At 41.4% G+C, this 11,404-nt stretch overlaps 1 protein-coding gene across 1 annotated transcript; it reads right to left on the bottom strand.

Moving 5' to 3' along the window:
* Positions 1 to 813: 813 nt before the first annotated feature.
* Positions 814 to 5,655, bottom strand: LOC118384684 (T-cell surface glycoprotein CD3 epsilon chain-like). The gene is made up of 4 exons (XM_035771418.2): positions 5,396 to 5,655; positions 3,704 to 3,841; positions 3,426 to 3,481; positions 814 to 2,938 (listed from the first exon to the last, which is right to left on the bottom strand). The coding sequence occupies exons 1-4, from the start codon at positions 5,469 to 5,471 to the stop codon at positions 2,882 to 2,884; spliced, it is 327 nt and encodes a 108-aa protein (XP_035627311.1). The 5' UTR covers positions 5,472 to 5,655; the 3' UTR covers positions 814 to 2,881.
* Between the last annotated feature and the right edge of the window lie 5,749 nt (positions 5,656 to 11,404).

Here is an 11,404-nt window from a genome sequence, read left to right on the forward strand (position 1 = left end):
TCTATGGTGGACAATAAAGTGTGTGTGTGTGTGTGTGCTTCTATTTTGGCCAGGCCTCTCTTGGAAAATAGTTTTTTAATCTCAACGAGACTAACCTGGTGAAAAGAATACAAATAACATAAATGATTAAATGGAAAGTTGGTCACAAAATACATGTTCACTGATTGTGACTTGTTATTTCTGGTTTCATCCTACTTTTTATGAGATCTTTAAGTGAGTCGGTAATTATTTTCGATCTGTCTATTCCACTTATTTACTACCACACAGAGAGCAGCTTTAGTGGAGGGTTTGCTCTACAGGAAGCCTGAATGTGTCAGATATTCTAATGGAACGGAGCACACGATATATGAGATGCTTTTCGAGTGTGGTTATGGGGGTTTACTTCTGCTAGTCTACAAAGTGCGGTTTCCTAACGGAGCTTAGAGAGGAGATCAAACGGAAAGAGCTCAAACAACACAGAGCTCACAGCGTACACAAACAACACCCACATATCCATGTTCACATCACACACACACACAGACCTACACATAGACAGACACACAGATAAACACACAGACCTACACACGCACACAAATCAACCACACTTGCAAACAGACACATTTAACACAACACTCAAATTCTCCAAATGAACCACTGTTGATCAGATTCAACAGATATCATTCACTCCGGAGTTCCAGGTGTGCACGTTCCATGTTCTCGGTCTTCACTCTGGACCATAATTAGATTCATCAGCTGTGCAAGTGCAGGGCTTGATTGATCTATCCAGTCACTCAATGATACAAAACGGTAGGAAGCGACTATAGACACCTACACTTGAATGTCGTAAGAAGGTCTTTATTCTTGTCAAAATATATATTTTTTTTAAATACATCCAGTAGACATTATTTTCACTACATTCTTGCAACACAAAGTTAGTGTAAGGCAAAAAAAAATATGTTTTCTTTCCACTGATGCGGGTAAGTAAAGTCTGCCTACACTCACATGTGACGTGTTTCCGATGAGATCTTCATGATTAGCAACAGAGAGACCTGGCCAATCATCCACCATCATTTCCAGTAAGCGTAAGGGGTGCAGGCATCTGCGGCTTAAGGCATGACAGCCGACTGAAGATAAAGAACCGCAAACTAGCTAGACTCTTTAATCGCATGACACTACACTTCATAAAACAAACATTTCCTTTGTGTCATAGTGGCTCACAATTAAGTAGTTCTATTTTGGTTTCATCTGACCATATGAAATTCTCCCAATCTTCTTCTGGATCATCCAAATGCTCTCTAGCAAACTTCAGACGGGCCTGGACATGTACTGGCTTAAGCAGGTGGACACGTCTGGCACTGCAGGATTTGAGTCCCTGGCGGCGTAGTGTGTTACTGATGGTAGGCATTGTTACTTTGGTCCCAGCTCTCTGCAGGTCATTCACTAGGTCCCCCCGTGTGGTTCTGGGATTTTTGCTCACCGTTCTTGTGATCATTTTGACCCCACGGAGTGAGATCTTGCGTGGAGCCCCAGATCGAGGGAGATTATCAGTGGTCTTGTATGTCTTCCATTTCCTAATAATTGCTCCCACAGTTGATTTCTTCAAACCAAGCTGCTTACCTATTGTAGGTTCAGTCTTCCCAGCCTGGTGCAGGTCTACAATTTTGTTTCTGGTGTCCTTTGACAGCTCTTTGGTTTTGGCCAAAGTGGAGTTTGGAGTGTGACTGTTTGAGGTTGTGGACAGGTGTCTTTTATACTGATAACAAGTTCAAACAGGTGCCATTAATACAGGTAACGAGTGGAGGAGAGAGGAGCCTCTTAAAGAAGAAGTTACAGGTCTGTGAGAGCCAGAAATCTTGCTTGTTTGTAGGTGACCAAATACTTATTTTCCACCATAATTTGCATATAAATTCATAAAAAATCCTACAATGTGATTTTCTGGATTGTTTTTTAGTTGAAGTGTACCTATGATGAAAATGACAGGCCTCTCTCATCTTTTTAAGTGGGAGAACTTGCACAATTGGTGGCTGACTAAATACTTTTTTGCCCCACTGTATATGTGCTAATACGCTAGCTGCAAAAAACATTAAGAACACCTGCTCTTTCCATGTCATAGACTGACCAGGTGAATCCAGGTGAATGCTGTGATCCCTTATTGACTTCACTTGTTAAATCCTCTTCAATCATTGTAGTTGAAGGGAGACAGGTTAAAGAAGGATTTTTAAGCTTTAACATGGATTGAGACATGGATTGTGTGTGTGCCCTTCAGAGGGTGAATGGGCAAGACAACAGTGTCCTGTGTGTATCAAGAATGGTCCAACACCACAGAACATCCAGCCAACTTGACACTACTGTGGCAAGCCTTGGAGTCTACATCGGCCAGCATCCCTGTGGAACGCTTTCGACACCTTGTAGTCCATAACCCAATGAATTGAGGCTGTTCTAAGTGCAAAAGGGGGTTCAACTCAATATTAGGATGGTGTTTTGTACACTCAGTGTATATACAGGCAACATTAACATTGTGAGGAGGAAGAACTTGGCATCTGCAATCATTGATACCATTTTACAACAGTTGATCTACACAGATATGTACAAGTTGTTTTTCAGTACAGCAAACATCTAAAAGTCGTTACAAAGATCTTCCTCCCTTTGTGTCTCTATTTTCCAGAGCAACACTATGTTGATCACTATTATCGCTAGTTGCAGTAATTCTGAACTATAGTTTGAACTAAATCATGATATCAAATTTTTTACACATCAAGCTCAAATAAGAAGCTCTTTAAGTCTAAGCTAAGAACTACAGAGCCTTCTCCCCTCCTCTTTGGTGGCAGGGTGAGCTGAGGCCTGCTGGTCCAGGGCATCAGAGGGGTCCTAGAGAACAGGTGTGGTCTGGTGAGAGGATAGTCTACCCAGTCCTGTGGGTAGTGTAGATATCTCTGCTGCAGGTTGCCACGCTAAGGGGCTGTCAGGGGGAAAATAAAGTCTTTAGGTGACTGCTGTAGCTATTTGTTGTTGTTAATTAAGTCAGATTCACATATTAGTTGAAGTCAGATTCACAGGTCAGTTTAAGTCAGATTCACAGGTCAGTTGAAGTCAGATTCACAGGTCAGTTTAAGTCAGATTCACAGGTCAGTTGAAGTCAGATTCACAGGTCAGTTGAAGTCAGATTCACAGGTCAGTTGAAGTCAGATTCACAGATCAGTTGAAGTCAGATTCACAGATCAATTGAAGTCAGATTCACAGATCAGTTTCCATTGCAACAACACTCTTTTTTTATGCATCTTCACCAGAAGTATTGTGAATAGCTAGCCTAGACCATCTCCCTAACATGCTGACAGACATTGGCTAACCATGAGATGTGGAATGAAGAATAGGTAGGAGATACGGATGGAATAAAAGCACAACATACAGATGGAGAGATGGACAAGAGGTGGTGGTCGACAGCCTACCTCATAGTCAGGACTTGGCACCACTGGTGGATCACGGCCTGCTGAGCGGTACGTCTCTAAGGTGAAAACCAAATATAAATGATGGTAAATAAATAAACTATTCGCTGTACCGATAAGAAATGATCAATACTATGCCACAGAGGAATTTATATTTTTATGATGTGTGAATACTTTGCTGTCGAGTAGTCCTGGGTATGGTCAAATTAAATATTTGAGAGCGCTCCCTATCACCAAGTGCCACTGTTGGCTGATGGATAATCAGATGGTAACAGCGTTACGTTTTTGGGGTGCAGCAGGTCCAGACTTCTTCTGAGCCCAGCCATACACAATGAAGATGACCCCTCCTGTCACCAGCAGGTCCCCAAAAATAGCCCCGGTAACCAGAGTCGCATCCAGCTCAACACAGTTCTCACACACTGCAACGCCAAAAACAATACAGATAGGGTTAGTAGACAACTTGTGTTAAAACATGGGTGTATGAAGGGAAGAAGGAAGAAGAAGATGAGTTAAGGGGTGTATATATTTATTTTGCTTTTATCACTCTTATCTAATGTAAATGAGGAGTTATCTTTTTTCGTTAATTCACCCCCTGGGACATGTCTTAGTAACAATGCTCCTCAAGAAGGATACACACCCTGAAACAAACAACAATTGACATTACCATGTAGTCTTTACATTTATTTAATTAATGCGTAACAAAAAGTATTTACTTCACAGCTAACTTTTAAAAAAAACTAACATTGAATTATTGAATTGACACCAAACAAGACATTCAACATGACAGTTTTTCTCAATCATGTACAAGCAGTTGTTTGTAACAATGTGGTCGATCTTCAAAACAGAGTCCACAAGACACAGAACTCTGTGGCCTGTTGGAAAACAGTCAATGTAGTTGCCTTCTCAAAACATATACAGTACATTTATAAAAACGACATTATACCGTCAAAATTGCAAATACATTTATCCAAAAAACACGACTGCCTGCAAAAAGATAGACACAACTATACATATCTCTTGATTCCAAGCAGACAAAACAGAAAGTTAGTCTGTCTTTAAAAAATCCCAGTAGATCAATACATGTTCTTTGCAGTCACTTAATCATGATGATAAAACATTTGAGTACAACTGTCCAAAAGTGCAGAATTATGGGGAACCATTCACCTTTGACACATATTTCTCCAAATGATTTCATACACAAAATATTATTCCAGATTTTTTTTTAAATGCACATTCTGTGCAGGATTCGTTCATGGGCACCATCACAATCCAATTCCATGTATTCAATGCAAAGGTTATACTTTTGTAGACATTTCATTGGTGCACTGAAACACAATCCACAATAGAAATATGGAAGGTTGAGGACAATGGAGGAACACACTTGATATGAATGTATAGGCCTAAATCCACATTAAAGCAAAGCTCTATAATGAAAGGACACAATGTTGGCTATGGTGACTTAGGAGTAACCCAAGGTTATGTAAAAGTAACCCAACTTCATTGTCTGCGATATTGTGAAAAATCATAACAATTACACAGTCCCCATTGCCTAGATCTTTCCATATATTGTACATGGTATGACTGATTGCAGGAAACATTTATCTTCTGATGAAAACAATGTGTTAATATTCTTGAACTGAACACTAGACAGTGAGTTTTGTGTTCACTGATGACATTTGTATTTAACGTTTTGCAAAAGGTGGTGTAAGATATGCAAGTCAGGTACTAAGGAAATAAAACGATTCAGAAGTTCTGTAAATCTATTTTGAGCATTTGATCATTGATGTTCTGCTATGGATACGTTTCAACACAGATACCGGAATTGCTTGTACACTATTGAGAAGAACTGTAAATACTTTCAATATATAACTAAACCATATATTTTTTGTTTAATACAATCAATCTCTACATTGTAATACATGTAAATATAGGACAACTGATTTGAACAAAGAAGCCATAGAAACCATCTCAACCTGATTTTTGTCCCTGCACAGCAGTGATGGCGACCATGAAGAAGATGAGCACACCACTCATGTTAACTCTGTTCATGTCTTCTCTGTCTCTCAAGGTAAGTCAAGTGTACTTTTGTTATTGCATTCTGTCTGAATTTAAGTGCTGGAAATCTACAGTACTTATGTGAATATAGTCTGAAAATGTTGTGTTTAGAAAAGTCAATCGTTCTCTCAAAGCCCGCTCTCTCTTTTGCCTCTTTCTCTCTCTCTCTCTCTCTCTCTCTCTCTCTCTCTCTCTCTGACTCTCTCTCTCTCTCTCTCTCTCTCTCTCTCTCTCTCTCTCTCTCTCTCTCTCTCTCTCTCTCTCTGACTCACTCTCTCTCTCTCTCTCTCTCTCTCTGACTCACTCTCTCTCTCTCTCTCTCTCTCTGACTCTCTCTCTCTCTCTCTCTCTCTCTCTCTCTCTCTCTCTCTCTCTCTCTCTCTCTCTCTCTCTCTCTCTCTCTCTCTCTCTCTCTCTCTCTCTCTCTCTCTCTCTCTCTCTCTCTCTCTCTCTCTCTCTCTCTCTCTCTCTCTCTCTCGCAGGAAGAGATTTTTTTCAAGATGAGGTTTTGATTGTTCTGCTGTTACACACCTCTTTCCGTGGGCTTTACACTGAATATAGAAATATAGTAATTTAGTAGTTAACTAAATGCATATTCATTATTTGATCTAACTTCAAATCGCATTTACTGTATTGTGTTTTTGAAGGTGTTTTTTATGTTGTGTAGTAATAGCAAACATTTTGACAAAATATATTTATATATGTATACATATATAATGAGAAATACACTATGTACTATAAAGAAGGAACTGGGACCAGGGGTAGGGCAACTTACTATGGAGAAGGCCACACCATAGGACAGTTGTGCCCTCTGCTGGATTCAGTCAGTGAACTACTGTAATGATGAGTACTCAGTACTGTAAATGAAAAGGTTGACAAATGCCATATACAGTAATAAATGAATACTCACTTTCCTGTGATGTTCATAACTATTGTAGGCTACATTCCTAATTATTTGCTATTTGACAATTCCGTTACTCTAGCTTTGATGTGTGAAATAAATAAATAAATGAATTGTATGGGCACAAATGTCGGTTACTTGGTTGGTGATTTGTTAATAACTAGTAACAATGTAAACCGTACCAGGAGGCCATCAAAACATTAAATATAGGGCCTATTCATTATATTTCAAATGTCAGCATTATTTTCCAAACATTTGCAATGAATGGCAGTTAAAGGGATAGGGAGGTATGATGTGGATGTGGAGACTATAGGTAGACATCATAGTGGGTCTACAGTGCATTCGGAAAGTATTTAGACCCCTTGACTTTTTCCACATTTTGTTACGTTTTACAGCCTTATTCTAAAAAACATATTTAATAAATATTATCTCATCAATCTACACACAAATCCCCATAATGACAAAGCGAAAACAGGTTTTTAGAAATGTTTGCAAATGTATAAAATAAATGTTTAAACTACCTGGTTCCCTTTGCTATGAGACATGAAATTGAGCTCAGGTGCATCCTGTTTCCATTGATCATCCTTGAGATGTTTCTACAAATTGTTTGGAGTCCACCTGTGGTAAATTGACAGTTGACAGTGCATGTCAGAGCAAAAACCAAGCCCGAGGTCAAAGGAATTGTCCATAGAGCTCCGAGACAGGATTGTGTCGAGGCACAGATCTGGGGAAGGGTACCAAAAACATTCTGCAGCATTGAAGGTCCCGAAGAACACAGTGGCCTCCATCATTCTTAAATCTAAGAAGCTTGGAACCACCAAGACTATTCCTAGAGATGGTTGCACAGCCAAACTGAGCAATCGGGGGAGAAGGGCCTTGGTCAGGGAGGTGACCAAGAACCTGATGGTCACTCTGACAGAGCTCCAGAGTTTCTCTGTGGGAGAACCTTTCAGAAGGACAACCATCTCTGCAGCACTCCACCAATCAGGCCTTTATGGTAGAGTGGCCAGACGGAAGCCACTCCACAGGCACATGACAACCCACTTGAAGTTTGCCAAAAGGCACCTAAGGACTTTCAGACCATGAGTCTGATGAAACCAAGACTGAACTATTTGGCCTGAATGCCAAGTGTCACATCTGGAGGAAACCTGGCACCATCCCTACGGTGAAGCATGGTGGTGGCAGCATCATGCTGTGGGGATGTTTTTCAGCGGCAGGGACTGGGAGACTAGTCAGGATCGAGGGAAAGATGAATGGAGAAAAGTACAGAGAGATCCTTGATGAAAACCCGTTCCAGAGCACCCAGGACCTCAGACTGGGGAAAAGGTTCACCTTCCAACAGGACAACAACCCACAGCCAAGACAACGCAGGAATGGCTTCGGGACAAGTCTTTGTATGTCCTTGAGTGGCCCAGCCAGAGCCAGGACTTGAACCTGATTGAACATCTCTGGAGAGACCTGAAAATACCTGTGCAGCGACGATCCCCAACCAACCTGAAAGAGCTTGAGAGGATCTGCAAAGAAGAATGGGAGAAAATCAGGTGAAACCCAAGAAGACTCAAGGCTGTAATCACTGCCAAAGGTACTTTAACAATGTACGGAGTAAATGGTCTGAATACTTACAGTTGAAATCGGAAGTTTACATACACCTTAGCCAAAGACATTTAAACTCAGTTTTTCACAATTCCTGAAATGTAATCCTAGTAAAAATTCCCTGTCTAAGGTCAGTTAGGATTACCACTTTATTTTGAGAATGTGAAATGTCAGAATAATAGTAGAGAGAATGATTTATTTCAGCTTTTATTTCTTTCATCACATTCCCAGTGGGTCAGAAGATTACATACACTCAATTTGTATTTGGTAGAAGTGCCTTTAAATTGTTTAACTTGAGTCAAATGTTTTGGGTAGGCTTCCACAAGCTTCTCACAACAAGTTGGGTGAATCCTGGCCCATTCCTCCTGACAGAGCTGGTGTAACTGAATCAGGTTTGTAGGCCTCCTTGCTCACACACGCTTTTTCAGTTCTGCCCACTAATTTTCTATAGGATTGAGGTCGGGGCTTTGTGATGGCCACTCCGATACCTTGACTTTGTTGTCCTTAAGCCATTTTGCCACAAACTTTGGACGTATGCTTGGGGTCATTGTCCATTTGGAAGACCCATTTGCGACCGAGCTTTAACTTCCTGACTGATGTCTGAGATGTTGCTTCAATATATCCACATAATTTTCCTACCTCATGATGCCATCTATTTTGTGAAGTTCACCACTCCCTCCTGCAGAAAAGCACCCCCACAACATGATGCTGCCACCCCTGTGCTTCACGGTTGGGATGGTGTTCTTCGGCTTGCAGGCCTTCCCGTTTTTCCTCGAAACATATCATCCTAACCAACCTGCCCTCCAAATACACCTCTGCTGTCTTCAACCAGGATCTCAACGATCACTGCCTCATTGCCTGTGTCCATAATGGGTCTGCTGTCAAATTACCACCCCTCATCATTGTCAAACTCTCCCTAAAACACTTCAGTGAGCAGATCTTTCTAATCGACCAGGCCCAGGTATCCTGGAAGGAGTAGAGGATGCCTGGTTATCCTTTAAAAGTGCTTTCCTCATCATCTTAAATAAGCATACCCCATTCAAAAAATTTGGAACCAGGATCAGATATAGCCATTGATTCACTCCAGACCTGACTGCACTTGACCAGCACAAAAACATCCTGTGGTGTACTGCATTAGCATCGAACAGCCCCCGCGATATGCAACTTTTCAGGTAAGTTAGGAACAATTATACACAGGAAGTTAGGAAAGCAAAGGCTAGCTTTTTCAAACAGAAACTAGCACAAACTCCAAAAAGTTCTGGGACACTATAAAGTCCATGGAGAATGAGAGCACCTACTCCCAGCTGCCCACTGCACTGAGGCTAGAAAACACTGTCACCACCGATAAATCCGTGATAATTGAGAATTTCAATAAGCATTTTTCTACGGCTGGACATGCTTTCCACCTGGCTACCCCTACCCCGGCCAACAGCCCTGCACCCCCCACAGCAACTTGCCCAAGCCTCCCCATTTCTCCTTCACCCAAATCCAGATAGCTGATTTTCTGAAAGAGCTGCAAAATCTGGACCTCTACAAATCAGCCAGACAATCTGGACACTCTCTTTCTAAAATTATCCGCTGAAATTGTTGCAACCCCTATTACTAGCCTGTTCAACCTCTCTTTTGTATCATCTCAACAGCCTTGCCTTGCCTGGTTCACCAACTACTTCTCAGAAAGAGTTCAGTGTGTCAAATCGGAGGCCTGCTGTCCGGACCTCTGGCAGTCTCTATGGGGGTGCCACAGAGTTCAATCCTCGGGCCGAATCTTTTCTCCGTATACATCAATGATGTCGCTCTTGCTGCTGGTGATTCTCTGATCCACCTCTACGCAGACGACACCATTCTGCATACTTCTGGCCCTTCTTTGGACACTGTGTTAACTAACCTCCAGACGAGCTTCAATGCCATACAACTCTCCTTCCGTGGCCTTCAACTGCTCTTAAATGCAAATCAAACTAAATGCATGCTCTTCAACCGATCGCTGCCCACACCTGCCCGCCCGTCGAGTATCACTACTCTGGACGGTTCTGACTTAGAATATGTGGACAACTACAAATGCCTAGGTGTCTGGTTAGACTGTAAACTCTCCTTCCAGACTCACATTAAGCATCTCCAATCCAAAATTCAATCTAGAATCAGCTTCCTATTTCGTAACAAAGCCTTCACTCATGCTGTCATGCCCTGACCTGATATATCTCTGTTTTCTTTATATTTCGGTTAGGTCAGGGTGTAACTAGGGTGGATACGCAAGTTTTTGTTTGTCTAGTGGTTTTGTATTGTCTAGGGTTTTTGTATGTCTAGAGTTTTTGTAGGTCTAGGTATTTGTATGTTTATGGTGGCCTGATATGGTTCCCAATCAGAGGCAGCTGTTTATCGTTGTCTCTGATTGGGGATCATATTTAGGTAGCCATTTCCCTTTGGTGTTTGTGGGATCTTGTTTTATGTTTAGTTGCCTGTCTGCATTATTCATATAGCTTCATGGTTTGTTTTGTTATTTTGTTATTTTGTTTAGTGTTTCATTCTTTAAATAAAGAAGAATGTACGCATTCTGCCAAACATACCCTCGTAACTATCCTACCGATCCTTGACTTTGGCGATGTCCTCTACAAAATAGCCTCCAACACTCTACTCAGCAAATTGGATGCAGTCTATCACAGTGCCATCCGTTTTGTCATCAAAACCCCATATATTACCCACCACTGTGACCTGTATGCTCTCGTTGGCTGGCCCTCGCTTCATATTCGTCGCCAAACCCACTGGCTCCAGGTCATCAAGTATTTTCTAGGTAAAGCCCTGCCTTATCTCAGCTCACTGGTCACCATAGCAGCACCACCCGTAGCACACGCTCCAGCAGGTATATTTCACTGGTTGCCCCCAAAATCAATTCCTCATTTTGCCGCCTTTCCTTACAGTTCTCTGCTGCCAATGACTGGAACGAACTGCAAAAATCACTGAAGCTGGAGACTCATATCTCCCTCACTAACTTCAAGCATCAGTTGTCAGAGCAGCTCACAGATCTCTGCACCTGTACATAGCCCATCTGTAAATAGCCCATCCAACTACCTCATCCCCATACTGTTATTTATTTAGCTCATTTGCACCCCAGTATCCCTACTTATGCACTCATCTTCTGCACATCTATCACTCCAGTGTTTAATTGCAATATTCTAATTATTTCGCCACTGTGGCCTATTTATTGCCTTACCTCCCTTATCCTACCTCATTTGCACACACTGTATATATACTTTTTCTATTGTATTATTGACTGTATGTTTGTTTATTCCATGTGTAACTCTGTGCTGTTGTTTGTGTCGCACTGCTTTGCTTTATCTTGGCCAGGTTGCAGTTGTAAACAGCCTAAACTAGCCTACCTGGTTAAATAAAGGTTAAATAAAAAAAGAACAAAAATAAAAATTAAACATAACAATGGTCA

Source organism: Oncorhynchus keta, chromosome 1, assembly GCF_023373465.1.
Source record: "Oncorhynchus keta strain PuntledgeMale-10-30-2019 chromosome 1, Oket_V2, whole genome shotgun sequence".
In the NCBI taxonomy this organism is placed as follows: Eukaryota; Metazoa; Chordata; class Actinopteri; order Salmoniformes; family Salmonidae; genus Oncorhynchus; species Oncorhynchus keta.